The following is a 19,944-nucleotide window of genomic DNA, read 5'->3' as shown; positions in this document are numbered from 1 at the left end:
ACTGCGAATGAGCAGCAGGTACATTGTATTACAATCCTTCACTATTAATTGTGTTGTCTACTTTACAAGCACTGCAAGTGACGGCATGCAGTAATAACTAGTAAAATGCGAAGTGTAGGTAATGAAATGACTGTGCTTTGTGAATTTCGATCTAGATGTGAAATTACTTTGCTCCATTACCAAAACAGCTTATTAAGTTTTGTGTAACAAACAATCAATACATGTGACGTACTTGGGGAAAGTAACGTAGTTGTCCTTCTTCCGCACTTTGAGTGATAGTAAACCTTCGCTGATTGTGAATCTTCAAATTGGTTAATTAATGAAGCACCTGGGTCAGGTAAATTGAATTAGAGTTGTTTGTTAGTGTCCAACACAGTTATCAGCCAACTTTCTTTCTTTCTAGATTTCACCATTAATTTCATTTATTTATCTGCTTCCAGTAAATTTCTGTCTGAGACAATTTAGCCCTGTAACTTATTAGCCATGGGTGAAAGATATCTTTTTTTATACACTGTGTCAAATGCTAAATACAGTCCTACTAAAAAGATTGTTTTCTACTGAAAGCATTAATTTTTAATGATATCTACTACTGAAAGCATTCATTTTGAGTGATATCAACTTTGAGTGTTATCAACTGCTGACAGCATTCATTCTGAGTGCTATCTACTACTGACAGCATTTATTTTGAGTGCTATCTATTGCTGAAAGAATTCATTTTGAGTGCTATCTACTACTAAGAGTATTTATTTTGAGTGATATCTACTACTGAAGGCATTCAATTTTGAGTGTTATCTAAAACTGAATGCAATCAATTTTGGGTGCTATCTACTACTGAAAGTATTCAATTTTGGGTGCTATCTACTATTGAAAGCATTCATTTTTAAGTGTTATCTACTACTGAATGCAATCATTTTTAAGTGTTATCTACTACTGAATGCAATCAATTTTGAGTGTTATCTACTGCTGAAAGCATTCAATTTTGAGAGCTATCTACTACTGAAATCATTTAGGCCTAAGTACAGATATCAGAGAGAATATTGTTCTGATGCCTACCCAAGACAAGAAGATATGCAGCTCAAGGAATACTTCCCGAGACACCTTCAAAGCGGCATTATAATGGAGTGCTGTATAAGGGTGAAATAAGGCTCCGAAGGTGACTACGCTGGTGCTCTACCAATGAATTACTTCTCTACTGATAAAAGCATTAAATGTGTGTTATCAACTCCTTAAAGAATTATTTGGAGTTTGAACAACTGTTACTGATACAGGTGGCTGTACAAGCATGTAATTATTGTAAAACCAATCAATCTATTGTAATATTTTGTGGAGGATGTGTAATGTGGAGGGTGTCTTTTTTTTGTTTTGAGTGCTATCTACTACTGAAAGCATTCATTTTGAGTGATATCTCCTACCGAAGTCATTCAATTTTGAGTGCTATCTACTGCTGAAAGCATTAAATTTTGAGTGCTATCTACTACTGAAAGCATTCAATTTTGAGTGCTATCTACTACTGAAAGCATTCAATTTTGAGTGCTATCTACTACTGAAAGCATTCAATTTTGAGTGCTACCTACTGCTGAAAGCATTCAATTTTGAGTGCTATCTACTGCTGAAAGCATTCAATTTTGAGTGCTATCTACTACTGAAAGCATTCAATTTTGAGTGCTATCTACTACTGAAAGCATTCAATTTTGAGTGCTATCTACTACTGAAAGCATTCAATTTTGAGTGCTATCTACTGCTGAAAGCATTCAATTTTGAGTGCTATCTACTGCTGAAAGCATTCAATTTTGAGTGCTATCTACTACAGAAAGCATTCAATTTTGAGTGCTATCTACTACTGAAAGCATTCAATTTTGAGTGCTGTCTACTGCTGAAGTCATTCAATTTTGAGTGCTATCTAGTACTGAAATCATTTAATTTTAAGTGCTATATATACTGATAAAAGCATTAAATGAGTGTTATCAACTCCTTAACCCTAACCGTGCCGTATACTACAAAATACTACTTGATATATGCGCTGTTCGTGCATGCATCCCATGTGGTGTGATGGCGCAATCGCCCTAAGTGATATATATGCACGGTTTCGCTGGCCAACGAAGCCCAAGACCTGTGGCAAGGTGTGCGCCGACCGTGTGCTTGGCATCTGAGGGTCTCGGTTCGAATCCCACCCAGAGCAAACAACTTCTTTCCTTCTTTTCTCTCTTTATTCCTTCCTTCTTTCGCCGAAAAGCCCCTAGGCGGTTAGGGTTAGAGAATTATTTGGACTTGGAGTTTGACAACTGTTACAGATGGCTGTACAATCATGTAATTATTGTAAAACCTATCAATCTATTGTAATATTTTTGTAGAGGGTGTCTTGTTTCCTTTTTTTTTGATAAAAAAGACCACTTCTAGATGTAGATGGAATTCCATGGTATGTTTTAGAGCCTGATAACCAACTGATGTTGATAACCAACATTTACCATCTTACGATATCACATTTCATATAACTGACAAACAAAAAAATCTAATAAGACTGCAGTGTTTCACAATGGATAACTGTATCCAAAATTAGAGCACTTAGTTTATATTACTAAGTTAATAAGTTGACAATGGTTTGGGTGATTAAATAAGAATTATATTCTACATACAGAAAGAGAGAGAGTCAGGAATTTCTGTATAAATATCAGTTAACATTTGAGCTATTGTTCCATACTTTGTAAGCACACATTGTTGGAATGTTATAAACATATCACAAAATAGAAAGTCTTTACTTGATTGGGTGGTCACAACTCTGAACACATTTCAATAAGCAATAAACTGATAGGAAAGGAGGAGACCTTTGTTAGTTGTAGTATCACACCAAATTTGCGTAATTTAAACAAATCCCAATGATCGAGAAAGTAATAATGTAGTTTGGTGCAATTGAGAAGTTATTCAAACAGATTATGTGATGCTGAATTGCATAGCCTGGCATATGTTCCACTCACATGAAGTCAGTGGCGGCATAGTGGCGGCATAGTGGCGGCATGGTGGCGGCATGGTGGCGGCATGGTGGCGGCATGGTGGCGGCATGGTGGCGGTCAGTCTGTGTAATCAATCTGTAACTGACGATTGATAATGATGATAATATCTGGAGAGTCAATACCAATTAAAATGTCTCTTTTTTTACACGGTAAACCGCTGCAATATTTTGAATTGCACCAATTGACATTAACTTATTAAATTTCTTGGCAATTCAGATTTCTTTCCTAGTATCATTTTGCAGCTTACAAAATTATCTACACATTCATCTAGAGTTTATTTCTTTTTTTTAATTAATTGTGCTCAATGTTATGATCACCCAATCAAGTAGTGACTTTCTTTATTTTTTTTAAATGTGTTTAGTAATCAATTCATCTTTTTTATGAGTGTTATATAACCTGTCATAGCATGTCATTTATTCATCTTGGTAATCTTATATACTTAAGAGGATACCGTGTGTTTGCTACTTGCCATCAGTCAAAGTTGATAATCACTGATTATAAAGGGTGCCCTAAGTACTTTTTAAAGTGTGTAAAGTTATTTTCATTGTAGATATCGGGATCAGAATCAGATTGGCCAGCAAAATGATCGCTGATCGACAGATTCAGATCTAGGGTGGATTAGCTCATCATTATATAATAATTACTATGAAACTTAAAATTGGGTGTCAGACTGTACTACTCAGGTTGAATTTCTCTCTCTAGCTAACTTAATTGTCCTTTTCTTCAAATTCAGTGCTTCATAAGATGCATCACGATATGACTTGCTAAAAACCACATACAAGTAAGGATTAATCATAGAGTTTAAAACTACAAGAACAATTAAAAATGAACCTGTCACAATATTTAATATTATGGATATCAATTGATGCACATACTCGCTGGGGAAAGTGATTGTTCCTGCCCTGCATTAGCTGTGGATGCGTGCCAGGAATAATAATCTTTCTCTCTTGGCTTCACCTCAATGTGGTTTATAGGACCAGTATATTGAATTAGTAAGTATAGAGTGTGCCAGAATACAACTCAAGATTTCATTATCAGATAAAAACATGATAGACACTCTACATGCATTTATGTATCTGACGAAATGTCATGACATATAGTAAATTGTGTTTTCCTTTTAAAGCTGTATAATATATTATCTGCATTCATTTTACTCAATTCTTAAATATACAGTAAGCCAAAGAATTAAGGTACCAGTTGTGTTCACCACTGTATATCCTAAATAAACAAAGATATGTCAAAATTAAAACAAGCAGCCAATACCTGTATTCTTTGATTTTTAAAAGACCTTATTTGTTGAAATTGATTGAGAATGAAAGAAACGGTGATCTAAAACCTAATGAAGAAACAAAGTCAAAAGTTGCACTTTTGTGTTCTAATCAATGAAAGCACAACACTAGTTTTAACGTGCTAATCAATGGAAGTGTGGCGCTAGTTCTCTTGTGTACAAATCAATAGGGCATGCAATGCAGCAAACTGCAACTTTTAAAATGGTATCTTCCTTGGGTTTTGGGATCGCCATGTCTTTATTTCTTGAACAATTTCAATAAATGAGGTCTTTGATTCGAGCTAAAAGATGCAGCTATTGGCCGCTGGTTCCAATTATGACATAGCTGTCTTTTTTAGGATATACAGGAGGTGAACATAACTGGTACCTTAATTTTTTGGCTTACTGTATTTGACAATGTAATTGTGGTCTTTAATAGTGCCCATCACATTGTTTTAAAAGTGTTGAGGAAATTCTTAATGGATTATGTAGGTTAAGTACGTATTTGTACATTTTGTTAAGATAGATAGATAGATTTATTATTATCTTTTCACACATTACATGATACAAGAATAATACATAAGAATAATACATAGTTAAGTGAGATAGAGATAGAGAGGGAATACTTTAATTGATCAATTACTTTAGGTACATTGTAATCCTATACTGCAGCAGCAAATAGGAGCAAGATAATTTTTGAAACCCAGCCATTGCTACCTACTGATAACAACAACGGGCTATTCAGATCACATGCACAAAGTGCGTTCGCAGCATATACACGAATAACCGCTCATGTAAATTCACATAAACGCTTGAATTGTGACAGACATTGTGCAAAAAGTGCAACTAGTATAATTATTGCACTCAAGAGCCCGAGAATATTATTGTAAATTGGGTCAACATCAACAAATAGCAGCTGTCTTTGGAATACTTTGATTTGAAAATGCCTTAAGGGTGGTCTTAACCCTGGAATTATGGAAACTTTCGGGCTTCATAACTGCTAAATTATTAGTCTAAAGAATATAAAAGTATACATTTTTAGACTGGAAATGACTTGCTAAATTCATCTATGAGGTCCAATTTGGGCCAAAATGCTCACTTTCAGAGAAAATCCTAAAAAACAGGTTTTTTGGCCCAAATTTTTTCGTGCAACGTAACTAAGATATTGTTTGGCCAAAAAATTTTTTTTATTAATTTTTAAAAACTAGATAAAAATATCTGGGGACCATTTTTTTATTTTTTTGAATTTTGACCAACTTTGAGAAATTTGCACCAAAAATTGTCAAAAAATGCAAAATTGTCAAAAAAAATCATAAAAAACCTGATTTTACCCAAATTTCAAATATTTTTGGTGAAGTTGGTCAAAATTCAAAAAAAATGAAAAAACGGTCCCTAGATATTTTTATCTAGTTTTTAAAAATTAATAAAAAAATTTTTTTGGCCAAACAATTTTTTTGTTACGTTACACGAACAAATTTGGGCCAAAAAATCCGTTTCTTTGGCTTTTATCCGAAAGTGAGCATTTTGGCCCAAATTGGACCTCACAGATGAATTTATCAAGTCATTTCCATTCTAAAAATGTATACTTTTATATTCTTTAGACTAATATTTTAGCAGTTATGAGGCCCGAAAGTTTTCATAATTCCAGGGTTCAGACCAACCTTAACAAAAAAAAGTGCATGTCACATACTGATTTATTAAATAAAGATAAAGAGAACATGCGTACCACTTCAAATGGAGTTCCCCCATTTTCTACTCAAGACATTATAAAAAATACACAACATTTCACATAATTATCTATAGACAACAAGTCACGTTATAGTAGTATGGTCTTTGCAGGGGTGAACCACCAAATAAGTTGGTTTGCTAACTCAACATTGGTTCTAGTTTGGTTGCAATTGGTTTTGATCTGTTCATATGAGACCAAATTTTAACCAAAAGCCTACATAATTGTTGATGCAGTACACACTGACTGACCACACCCCCCCCCCCTCCACACACACACACACCCACCCCAACCTTTTCTTCAGATGACCTAAAACAGGGCACTACATATCATTCATGTGCTCCATACACTGTATGATAACATTTAAAGCCATATTGTAAGATTTCAATAAAAATAGATTGGTATTTCTTGTCCATAAAATGATAGCTTTTATTACTGTCAGATATGTCCCCTTTTAATTTTGACCCAAGCACCTGAGGTAAAGCAAAGAAAATTAGGGTTTTTATAGAAATGTTACAATATGGCTTAAGGTATGGGATGGAAGCAACCAATGTCTCCTTGCTTGGCACTGTGATGAGTGGGTGACCAGCATAATAATCACCTGCTGCCTCATTATTGTTGTCTATCTATACGATGACTGGACATCTTAATAACAATATATAAAAACTAAGTACTGTTAAGGGATCTAAAATGAGCGTTTATTGCTTTTCGACAGTATTTTTTGTGGGACATGAGAGCACCTCAGACCTATCGAATTGCATTCTGAATACGAAGCATGTCTTTCTGATAACAAATAATTTTCATTTTTTGAAAATCATAATATAATACAAATTTTATGACAAATTATAAAAATTGATATTTTTCAAATTTTTGATATATAACAGTCCTCGAGTAAATTATATAAATCTAATGATATATTCTTAAAGTGTATGTAGCAGGGAGGAAAAGCCGACGGTCAATTGAAAATTTTACCTTTCATATTGAAGATATGGATTTTTTCCCAAAAAGACCTAATTTTTTTTGTGTTTTGGGAAAAAATCCATATCTTCTATAATGAAAGGTCAAAATTTTCAATTGATCGTCGGCTTTTCATCCCACCTACATACACTGTAAGTATAAATCATCAGATTTATAAAGTTTACTTCAAGTACTGATAAATATCAAAAATATCAATTTTTAATGATTTGCCATGAAATGTGTATTAAATTGCAATTTCAAAAATCAAAATTATTGATATCAGAATGACATTCTTCGTATTCAGAATGCAATTCGATATGTCTGATGTGCTCTAATGTCCCAAAATAAATACTGTCCAAACGTCATACCCCAGCCCTTAAGTAGTAATGAATTTGAAAATTGAAAGATGGTGTAATGATAAGAAATGAAATAAAATCTTCTGTAGAATGTAACATTGGATTGCCATTTTCCTCTTGTCTTATTTAAAACAACAAACAATGTATATTTATAAATTAGGCATGCACATCATTTTCTAACTCTAATTTAATTGTCAAAGAAACTACTTTTTACACTACTCTTCGATGAAATATTGATAATGCAAGTTGTTCTCCTCCAAGTTTTTGATTCAGGGCTTAAGCCCCAACCCACCCCATAAACATTCATATAAAATGCGGTTTCAGATTCAATGTTAAAACACCTCTCAATAAGAATTATTATAATTTCTAAAACTCTGGATATGCTCTACTGTTTAGAATTGGTTTCTTTTGCAAAATGAGATTCTCGTTTCTTCAGATTCAGCGCTTCAAGAAATGCATTACGGTATGATTTACTGAAAATCACATACAAGTAAGGATTAATCACAGAGTTTAAAAGTACTAACACTGTACTTGATATGAAATCAAGGAAACCTTCATCAGGCAAAAATCTTTTGCTTCCAAGCTGGCCCAATTGATCTGAGATTTCTGACAGTCGTCTAGGGGTCTGACAGACAAAGAATACAATACCAAATATGATCAGAAGTCGAGCGACTTGATTACGAACTTCCGTAACTTCACTCTTTTGTTGCTCACCTATGGAGGTGGTAACAAATCGGTTGCTCAAAGCTCGGATAATAGCAGCATACATTACAAAGTTTGCAATTAGAAGAATCAAATAAATTGTTGCAACAACAACAATACAGTAAATTCTGAGAGAAACAGAGTTGCGAATTACATCACAATTCCAGCGCTTATCTGGGAGTCCTTCATATTGTTCCTCATTCGGCCAGATTATACACTCAAAACTAATTTCACCAGTTTGTGGGATCATGGCTGATGTTAGGAAAAAAGCGACGACCCAACTAACTAGGATAACTTGTCTTGTACGAGATTTACTAGAGAGGGTCCACTGGGAGAGGGGTAGACATATTGCATAGAAGCGCTCTAAAGTAACAAGTGTTATCAAGATAAGAGATGCATAGTATGGGAAGAAAGCCAAGAAATTTGTTAGTATGCAACCATGAGAGGTAGCAACCGGCGCTCCTCTTTTCAAGGTATCAGTCAACAATACATAGAAAAATAGAGATGCAAAATAGATGATAAATATAAGGTCTGCAATCGAAACGCTGCAAAGATACGTATTGGTAACAGTTTGCATATGTTGGATCCGATAAACAGTCAGAAAGAATAATCCATGGCCTAACAGTCCTGCAAGTAATACAATCACCATTATGATAGATAAGAATATCTTCATCATAGGAGAATATACCAATAGTGAAGCGGTTGCATCATCTGTAATATTAATAGTGTTTTCTGCAGTACACTCAACATCCTCCATGTTTGATGTATTTACTGTGAATCAGACTGTGTCACCAATGCCTCTGTCTATAACACCAAGACTTTTGCGGAACAGGTAAGCAGTCAACAGCTTCAGTTTCTTGGGCACATACACGGCATGCCAGATGACGAACCTGTTAAGTTAGAAAATCACTACTCTCTGTGTCTGTCTATGTAGAAGTGGTAGCTTGTGTCTTATTTTCCATTAATGAATAAAAAGTGGTTCTTAGCCAATTTTACACTCCAATGTGCTGTTCCAAATTGACCCATTACAATGCAGCATAGAATTGTATCAGCAGAAACTGCTGTATATATGGCACTGTTGCACTGAACTGAAGACCATGTACCTGTTGTAAAATATTACTGCATAAGATGAGGCACACATGAACATGACATATTGCACTTATAGCGCCAACAGGTACTGACATTACAAATTCATTCAATTGAAATGATCAGTGTCATGCTTGGCGCTAAAAGCAACTTGTCTAAAGACAAACATTCGAGCATAACATTATATTACAACACAATCATGGTAGTGCAAAATTGCAATAATTATGTTACCTCGCAAGCAAATGAATAGACTGTGGGAGTATATTGAATACAAACTGAATCACTTGCAGGTTTGTTCCTTACTTAATAATATTAGTTCTTAGTGGACACATGAATGAATAAGTAAATAAAGAAAAAGGTTCTATTCTAAGCGATATTATAAACTTATTATAGCAAATTATGATTCCATATTATATTGGAGTGTTGGGAAAAGGTTAGTACAGAACAATCCCTTGTTTCAAATTATAAGTTTTTGTTTCTCTTTTGTTCAGAAACCAAAATTCTCTCTTCTCTTTAATTCTCCTCATTTTTATTGAGTAATAAATAACTTGAATAAAAGTCAAATAGCCTACCGTAAAACCCCGTCTACAAGCATATAGTGTGCTTCTGATGAAAGCTACATTAATCCAGTCGCCATTATGGAGTTTGAGCAAATAAATTACGGATCCAAGCATATACAAACAAGTATTATTTTAAGACCGATCTATTGTATTGGTATATTAACGCTTGCTTCGAATTAATTAAGCGTTTATAAAAAAACACTATATATGCTTGTAAACGGGGTTTTACGGTATATTGGAATTCACACAGCTTTCTATCAATCCTCCTGCATGCGATAAGAACATGAATAATGTTGTTTATAGCACTTGAATATCATCAAGTATGGGCCCTTATGTCGGCAATGCACATTGTTTTCCTCCTAGTTTTTAATTTAAGGCTTCAGACAGATTATGGTTTTTGGATCTCCATGTTTCAGACTCAACATTTTGACTTCTCAATAAGAAATTCATAAATTAAGTAATTCCTAAAACTTGGGATTCACACTCTACTATTTTTTGGTGAAGCAGAATTGTTTTCTTTTGTAAACTGAGATTCTTTCTTCAGATTCAGTGCTGCAAGAAATGCATCACGGTATGACTTACTGAAAATCACATACAAGTATGGATTAATCACTGCGTTTAAAAGAACTAAAATTAGTGTTAATATGAAATGAAGAAAACCTTGGTCAGGGAAAAATCCTTTGCTTCCAAGCTGACCCAATTGATCTGAGATTGCTGACAGTCGTCTAGGGGTCTGACAGACAAAGAATACAATACCAAATATGATCAGAAGTCGAGCGACTTGATTACGAATTTCTGTAACTTCACTCTTTCGTTGCTCACCTAAGGATGAGGCTACAGACCGGTTGCTTAATGCTCGAATGATAGCAGCATACATGACAAAGTTCACGATTAGAAGAATCAAATAAATTGTTACAACAACAACAATACTGTAAATTCTGAGTGAATCAGAGTTGCTAATTACATCACAATTCCAGCGTTTATCTAGGAGCCCTTCATATTGTTCCTCATTCGGCCAGATTATACACTCAAAACGAATTTCACCAGCTTGTGGGATCATGGCTGCTGTTAGGAAAAAGGCGACGACCCAACTAACTAGGATAACTTGTCTTGTACGAGATTTACTAGAGAGGGTCCACTGGGAGAGGGGTAGACATATCGCATAGAAGCGCTCTAAAGTAACAAGTGTTATTAAGATGACAGACACATAGTATGGATAGAAAGCCAAGAAAGTTGATAGTATACAACCGTGAGAGGTAGCAATCGGCGCTCCTCTTTTCAAGGTATCATTAAACACTGCAGAGACAATTATAGATGCAAAAAATAAAATAAATATCAGATCTGCAATTGAAACGCTGCAAAGATATGTATTGGTAACAGTTTGCATATGTTGGATTCGATAAACAGTCAGAAAGAATAATCCATGGCCTAACAGCCCTGCAAGTAATACAATCACGATTAAAATAAATATGGATATCTTCATCATAGGAGAATATACCAATAGTGAAGCAGTTGCATCATCTGTAATATTAATTGTGTTTTCTGCAGTACACTCAACATCCTCCATGCTTCAAATATTTACTGTGAATCAGACTGTGTCACCAATACCTCTGTCTATAACACTAAGCCCCTTGAGAAATGTAAGAAGTCAACAGCTTAAGTTTCTTGAGCAAAACTCCGAATGCCAGATGACGAAACTGTTAAATTGTATGCTCTTTATACACCACACCATGGGAAAACAAGACCAGGTCGGCAGCGTACATCATTTCTTGGGTTAGTGAATGCATGTTCCAACCAGATCTAATCTCTGGCTCAAGATCACTAAATTGGGAAGAAACTTGTACTTGCCTGCTCCGCAGCCAACTGATTATGATGATTTTCTTGGTTTTTTAGATAAAAAATGAAAGTACAAAGAGTATAAATGATGATCATGTTAATAATTAGCTCCATAGAAGAAATATTTACTTGAGCCTTGTAGATGGCAGGAGCCGTCTATATGACTTTGCTTTGGCATCTTGTAAATTAGATGACTATTCCTCCTGGAGTTCCTGACTTAAAGCAATTGCTAGGAAGGAAATTGTTACTCTCTCGGTCTATGTAGAAGTGGTAGATATTTCCATCAATGAATCAAAGTGGTTCTTACACTCCATTTGCAGTTCCAAATTGACTTATAACAATGCAGCATACAAATGCATCAGCAAAAACTGTTGTACTGTCAAACTGAATACCATGCATTCTTGCCGCATAAGAGGAGACACACATGAACATGACTTATTGCACCAACAGCGTGTGGCAAAGTTGTGGTGCTTGAATATTGAGATAATCACGTGAGCACTGCTTGTCAGTCCAGTGTTATAAATATTAAATGCACTTGATGTTATGTGACAAAAGCAACTGTCCCTACGCTCAATTCCAAAAAAAAAAAAAAAAATGCAACATTACTAGTTTTGGATAAATTAACAATTATTTTGCCAAATGAAACACCTGAATCATAATCCTTTAGTTGTAACTGGCAATAAGTCAATTTTTAATATTTTTGCAATTTGAGGGAAAATGTGGCAAAAATATGCAACTGTGCATGTTTTCTTACAATTTTGTTGTCACAAAATTCAAAGTAATCAACATTGCGAGATATATATATGGCGAAGAGTTTGCTCATAATTTCAATATTTTATGTTAATTTTGATAACTGGTATATCTCTCAAAAATGGAATGTTATTGTATTCAGATTTTTCCTGCCCACAAAAATGAAACCAAAAAAAGGGACAAGTTTAATCATACAATAATATAATGGGGCTTTAAAGGGTACAGAGTTGCACTGAGTTGTTAATGCTTTGATCTTGACTTTGAAGCTTGGTTATGATCTATCAAAAGTTGACCCATTTCCCAGATTTCTGCATTCCTAAATTAGTTGATCATATTAATGTTATAATAGTGTGGCCATGCAGGTTCATAGTTGCTAGATGCCTGGGCAGATTTCGGCTAATAATTTATCTGCGGTTTATGAACTAAATTAACCCCAAAGATTGAACCAGCTCCTGAGTCTATGTAGACTGCTTTGCATTCCTTTTTTTTAAAAACAATTCATACCATTCCATGCATAAAACACAACACATCCACATCCCCAGTGACTGCCCTGTCCATGTCCAGAGAAAAAAAGACTGCTCTAGCTGAATATGATCTGTGTGACCCACCATATCTTAACACATAGGCTCCACCTCTTTCATCTCCAATCTGAGATGAATGTTAATGAAGTAAAATTCAATGTGGGTGGTATATCTTAACCAATAACAGAAAGCATACATGTTTATGCATGTCCCTATTAACCCAACCCAGGCACTATACCTACATGGTCCAGGTGGGTAGCTCTATATCTGGGTCAGGTAACATTAAACCACAGGATCTGTGCATAAACAACCAAGGTTGCATTTTTAATGAGATAGCATCATACCCAGTATTAGAGTGCATAGTTCATTGTATATTTTAAATACAGTAGACCATTTTTCTCATGGATAGATAGCTGTTGGAACAGAACAGGATTGGTGGATTTTCCATGGTGGGATTAGAGGGATGATAAATTTAAATGGTCTACTACAGTAGACTAGAGTCTATGCAAAGACTGACTGAAATGAGCGCAAAGGGTGGATCTACGATTAGCTTAGGTCGTTTGGGCTTAAATATGTGCATTTTTTTTTTATTACGGATACAAAATCTTGGGGGATGGTAGTTCTAAACAGAGAAGAATATGCCAAGGTCTTACCAAATTACATCAATGTTGTCAACCATTGAAACCACAAATTAAACAGCAAGCATTCATAAATATTCACCTTCATTAGATGATCAGTGTCATGCTTGCAGATAAAAACAACGTGTCTAAAGACAATTATGAAAACTTTAAAGCATAATATTATATTACAACACAATCATGGAACTGCAGAATTGCAATAATTTTGTTACTATGCAAGCAAATGAATAGACTGTGGGAGTATATTGAATACAAACTGAATCACTTGCAGGTTTGTTCCTTACTTATTATATTACTTCTTGGTAGGCACATAAATGAATAAGAAAATAAAGAAACAGGTTTTATTCTAAGTGATATTATAAACTGATTATAGCAAATTAATATGTGATTGCATGTTATACTGGAGTGTTGGGAAAAGGTTAATACAGAACATTGGACCACGATCATCATCTGAAAAATAGAATTAAGTATTGAGTTTTGGAAACAAAATCTAATACTGGAATTTACTTTTTGCAACTTTGCTACATTGTATTGCTACGTGACCAGTCCAGCGGTTCTGAGACCTGAGAGTCTGGTGGTTCAACGCAAAGAAGTATTTGTCTTTACTGTTTTCTGCCCATCATGCTCCTGACCCTGATATGCTGTACATGTAAAATACTTAGAACCCCCAAAAGGATTTTTACAAAGACCACACTGCACAATAGCACTAATGACTTCAAAGACTTGTCTCCTATTTGAAATTGCAAAATTGTGATTTAAGCAACACAAAAATGAACAAGTTGTAAAATGTACGACCACACATTTGTGTTATGGCACTGGGAATAAGTTACGTACTCCAAAGGTATGTAAAAAAGAGCACTACGTGTATGATACAGCATTTAAAGCCATATATTAACATTTGCTGAGGAGGAAGCCCTAAATCTTTTTCAAAATTCTGATTTTTACATGATTGTAATGTACTTTTAGTAAACTAACATACCTTGCAAAATCAAAACTTTTAGTGTTGTTGTTGTGACAAAATTCAAGACTTTGAATCTGATCAGATCCACCAACGATCTACTGATAGCAATCAGTTTCCACTTTGGAAAATAACAAAACCTAAGATCAAAAGTACTCTGCAAGATAATTTTTTTGAAATTTATTGTACCTTTTGAAATTCATTGTTAATATGAAATGAAGAAAACCTTGATCAGTGAAATTTTTTTGCTTCCAAGCTGACTCTAGTGATCTGAGATTGATGACAGTCGTCTAGGGGTCTGACAGACAAAAAATACAATTTTCAGTAAGTCATACCGTGAGGCATTTCTTGAAGCACTGAATCTGAAGAAAGAATCTCAGTTTGCAAAAGAAAAAAAATTCTGTTTCATCAAAAAACAAACATTGAGAAGTGGACAAAGAGAAAGGGCAAATTTGCATGTCCTTCACTCATTTTTATATATAGCAAGAAGAAAATTAAAGTGCTATTGTATATAGCACAAAAAGCTTTTATTTCATTAACACACCTGCTTTATAGTTATTACTGCATGCCAACACCTAGGTGCTCATAAATTTAAGTTATTAAATTTGTATAGATGGGCTGTGTAATTTGTAAATGATACAGCGCAATGTCTCCCACTCAAGTCAGCCTGTGCTAAGTACTACTCTGGTTTTCAGAAAAATATTATCCAGTTCTGCCAATGAAACATAGCTAAATCGTATTCCTTTGGTTAGCATTAACTGGCAAGAAACATCAAAATTTAATATTTGGCAAATTTTTGGAAATACAGGCCAAAAACTTTTATGCTCTGACAATCAAGCCCAAAGACTTGTTCAGTTTATTCTAATTTTTGAAATATATTCTTATCTCTTTCAAATCCCAATTATCAAAATTAACATAAAATACTAAAATCATGAGCAAACTCTTCTCCTATACACACAATGTTGAATGCTTAGACTTTGAAACCAAGTCTTTGAATTTTATGATTCCAAAATTGTAAGAAAACATGCAAAATTGCATGTTTTCGTCAAATTTTCCCTCAAATTGTAAAAATATTAAAAATTGACCTTTAATGAACAACAAAAGGATTTGGATTTAACTATGTTTCATATGGCAAAACAGGACAATTGTTTTTTTAATCGAAAAATATTAATGATGTTTTTTTTTTTAATTGAGTGTAGGGACAGTTGCTTTTGTCACATAACATCAAGTGCTTTTGATATTTGTAACACTGGACTGCCAAGCAGTGCTCATATGATTATCTTAAATTTAATCACCACAACATTGCCACACACAGTTGGCGCAATAAGCGCAATAAGTCATGTTCATGTGTGTCTCTTCTTATGCAGTAATATTTTACAACAGATGCATGGTCTTCAGTTCAGTGCAACAGTGCCATATACACAACAGTTTTTTCTGATGCATTTCTATGCTGCATTGTAATGGGTCAATTTGGAACTGCTAATTGGAGTGTAAAATTGGCTAAGAACCACTTTTGATTCATTAATGGAAAATAAGACACAAACTACCACATCTACATAGACCGACGGAGAGAGTAGTGATTTCCTAACTTAACAGGTTCATTACCGTGTATGCGCTCAAGAAACTGTTGACTGCTTACCTGTTCCGCAATAGGCTTGGTGTTATAGACAGAGGCATTGGTGACACAGTCTGATTCACAGTAAATATTTGAAGCATGGAGGATGTTGACTGTACTGCAGAAAACACTATTAATATTACAGATGATGCAACCGCTTCACTGTTTGTATATTCTGCTATGAGGAAGAATTCCGTATTTATCATACTAGTGATTGTATTACTTGCAGGGCTGTTAGGCCATGGATTATTCTTTCTGACTGTTTATCGGATCCAACGTATGCAAACTGTTACCAATACGTATCTTTGCAGCGTTTCAATTGCAGATCTGATATTTCTTTTGTATTTTGCATCTCTAATGGTCTATACATTGGTCACTGATACCTTGGAAAGTGGAGTGCCGTTTGCTACCTTTCACGGTTGTGTGCTATCAAATTGTTTGGGTTTCTTCCCATACTATGCATCTCTTATCTTGATAACATTTGTTACTTTAGAGCGCTTCTATGCGATATGCCTACCCCTCTCCCAGTGGACCCTCTCTAGTAAATCTCGTACAAGGCAAGTTATCCTAGTTAGTTGGGTCATCGCTTTTTTCCTAACAGCAGCCGAGATCCCAGAACATGGTGAAGTTCGTTTTGAGTGTATAATCTGGCCGAATGATCAATATGAAGAGCTACCAGATAAACGATGGAATTGTGATGTAATTAGCAACTCTCTTTCTCTCAGAATTTACAGTATTGTTTTTGTTGCAACAATTTATTTCATTCTTCTTATCATGAACTTTGTAATGTATGCTGCTATTATTCGAGCTTTAAGCAACCGATCTGTAGCTACCTCCTTAGGTGAGCAACAGAAGAGTGAAGTTATGGAAGTTCGTAATCAAGTCGCTCGACTTCTGATCATATTTGGTATTGTTTTCTTTGTATGTCAGACCCCTAGACGACTCTCATCAATCTCAGATCACTTGAGTCAGCTTGGAAGCAAAGGATTTTTCCCTCACAAAGGTTTTCTTCATTTCATTTCAACAGTAGGTACAATACTTTTAAACTCTGTGATTAATCCTTACTTGTATGTGATTTTCAGTAAGTCATACCGTGATGCATTTCTTGAAGCACTGAATCTGAAGAAAGAATCTCAGTTTGCAAAAGAAAAAAATTCGGTTTCAACAAAAAATAGTAGAGCGTAAATCCCTTGTTTTAAAAATTACTTATTGAGAGGTTTGAACAATGAGTCTGAAACATGGAGATCTGGTAACCATAATCTGAAACCCACATTCATATGAATATTTATGGGGTGGAGTGGGGCTTCAGCCCTGAATCAAAAACTTGGAGGAGAACAACTTGCATTGCCGACATTTCACTAAGGGCCCATACCAGTGTACAGCTTTCGACAGCTTGGTTGGGGAATCCCTCATTCAATGGGAACATTTAAAGCATTGTGGCTGCAATAAGCTGCAGCTTGGCTCGGGAAGGTGGAGCGCTAGTAAAAAGAGTAGTCTAAAAAGCAGTTTTTAGAATTGGTTTGTTGTTGTTGTTGTTAAGACATGAGGAAAATGGTAAACCTGTTTTTGTTTTCTATTTTTGTTATCACATTTTGGTATTCTTTTGGGGGAACAGCCACATTTGTTTGAATGGTCAAATCATAATTTAAATCAATTGATTTAAATCGTGACAACCCTGGTCTAAACACAATTATTGAAACTTTTCGAGCATGATATTATATTACAAATACAATCATGGTACTGCAAAATTGCAATAATTATATTACTATTCAAGCAAATGAATAGACTGTGGGAGTATATTGAATACAAACTGAATCACTTGCAGGTTTGTTCCATACTTATTATATTAGTTCTTGGTGGGCACATGAATGAATAATAAAATAAAGAAAAATGTTCTATTCTAAGTGATATTATAAACTGATTATACAAAATTACGATAGATTCTATCGTTAATACAGAACGTGACCATCGTCCGAATAATGTTTGAAAAAGTGAATGTATGAATCTTTTTTACACTCCAACTATTGCTTACATAGATAATGGGACATAGATAAATGGGAGTTGGTCATGGGCCTTTGGCTAGCCATGCATGCAAGTCAAGGATCCTTAAGAGTAGCCAGCTTTACATGCCTAATCTTCCTTGCAAAGTTCCATGTCTTTCATAATGCTCCTTGGGTTTCAGTTTCCTGCCCTTGGGGATTGTGTTTTGAGGGAATTTGTTCGTGGTTGCTTAGATACTGCATTTCTGTCAGCTTTCTAGCTTAAGGGGGTACTACACCCCTGGCCAATTTTGTGCCTATTTTTGCATTTTTCTCAAAATTAGAGCACATTGGTGACAAGTAAGATATGTATATTATAGGGGCAAGGACTACAACCACTGTACTGAAAATTCAGCAACTCAAAGCAAGTAGTTGTTGGTTATTCCCTCATTTTTGACTGTAACTCCACAACTGTTGTCTGTGCTGAAATAAAATTTCCAGTGCAGTAGTTGTAGTCATTGCCCCTATAATATACATATCTTACTTGTTCCCAATGCGCTATAATATTTTGAGAAAAATGCAAAAATAGGCACAAAATTGGGCAGGGGTGTAGTACCCCCTTAGACATTGGCTTGCTCTATTTCTTTGTTTTGTATTTGGTATCATTTGTTTTTTGTCTGTCACACCAGAAGGATGTTTTTTTTGTCACACACAATTTGAATAATTTGATTGCTACAGTTGAAGTAAAAAGGTTGTTAGTTCAAGAAAGTGTTCCAGTTAATGAGCTCCTTTTTTCTACCCATGTTATTTAAAAATAAATTTTGCTTGAGTTCCTTTTTATCCTGTGAGAGCTCTTTGGTAGAGTTGAGGTTTGTTTTTCTACCCACATACTTTTGGTGTGGCAAGTAAATGCCTTATATGAAAGACCCCAGTCAGGCGTGTATCTTTTTACCAAGTAAAGATGGTTGGACCATGGTACGGGTAGCGTGCGACCGCAAGCAGACCTTGGTCAGACTATAGTCGAACTATCTTTCCATTTACATAATTAGCGCCCAAGTTAATATACTCGGACTATAGTTAGTCCAAATAACCAACTATGTGACTCGCACAATGCATCATCCAATCATGCATTTCAGCGTGAAATCAAGCTCTTACTACCATTATCAGACTATAGAGGTTATCCACTTTACTCATATGTGACTTCTAACATTAGGCGCTGGTTCCCGTAGTATTCCTCATTCAAACCAAATCAATGCATGACCTCGGAGTTACCTGCATGACATTGGTGGGCTAATTTGAAACAGCCATGGCTGCACATGCAGCTACTTCTTTTGAAAGTCCTAAACAAGGTATAGCAGTCGTTGATAGGATATGCAGCTTATAGAACACGGATAACCTCTATAGTACACTACCATGATTGATTGAGCACTCAATCAATCCATTGACCTCTAAATCGATCAATTGATTGACCAATCAATCAATTGAATGACTGATCAATCAATCAATTAATTTACCGACCAATCAATTGATTGACTGATCAATCAACCAACTGATTGACTGATCAACCAATTGATTGACCAATCAATCAATTTATTGCTTTTCCCTTACCTTGCAATAGTTCTCCCCTTCTATTGATGCAATATAATCAAGATTTGGTGAGACTGCACACGGTCCCTGTCGACAATTCAGCATGAGTTTGTTCCCTTCTGGTGCCCCACTCTTCTTGTTCGCTTTCCACATATATGTTCCGACGGGCAGAATTCCCATAATGTGGCGGCCATCATGAGAGTACGCCAAGATGGAACTGTCGAAGTTGGTAAGTCTGTCGTTGACTGAGAATTGTTTTATGGCCTATAAGGAAAATATGCAATAAAGACATGATCTCTGGCAGAATTTACATAAAGCATACATAGACATCATAAAATACTAGAAGACGCATGCACCCCTTGGAGTTGGACAAACTCCCTGGAGAAATGGCAGCTATA

At 35.1% G+C, this 19,944-nt stretch overlaps 1 protein-coding gene across 1 annotated transcript in view; it reads right to left on the bottom strand.

Moving 5' to 3' along the window:
- The window catches only part of LOC140145679 (NACHT and WD repeat domain-containing protein 2-like), a 78,645-nt gene that overhangs the window by 11,664 nt on the left and 47,037 nt on the right, over positions 1-19,944 (bottom strand). The window contains exon 21 of the mRNA XM_072167366.1: positions 19,568-19,810. Within this exon, the coding sequence (XP_072023467.1) occupies positions 19,568-19,810 (243 nt within the window). The remainder of the gene's footprint in view (positions 1-19,567; positions 19,811-19,944) is intronic.

The sequence above is a fragment of the Amphiura filiformis genome, unplaced genomic scaffold (genome assembly GCF_039555335.1).
Source record: "Amphiura filiformis unplaced genomic scaffold, Afil_fr2py scaffold_594, whole genome shotgun sequence".
In the NCBI taxonomy this organism is placed as follows: Eukaryota; Metazoa; Echinodermata; class Ophiuroidea; order Amphilepidida; family Amphiuridae; genus Amphiura; species Amphiura filiformis.
This window is presented reverse-complemented; position numbering and strand designations above follow the sequence as displayed.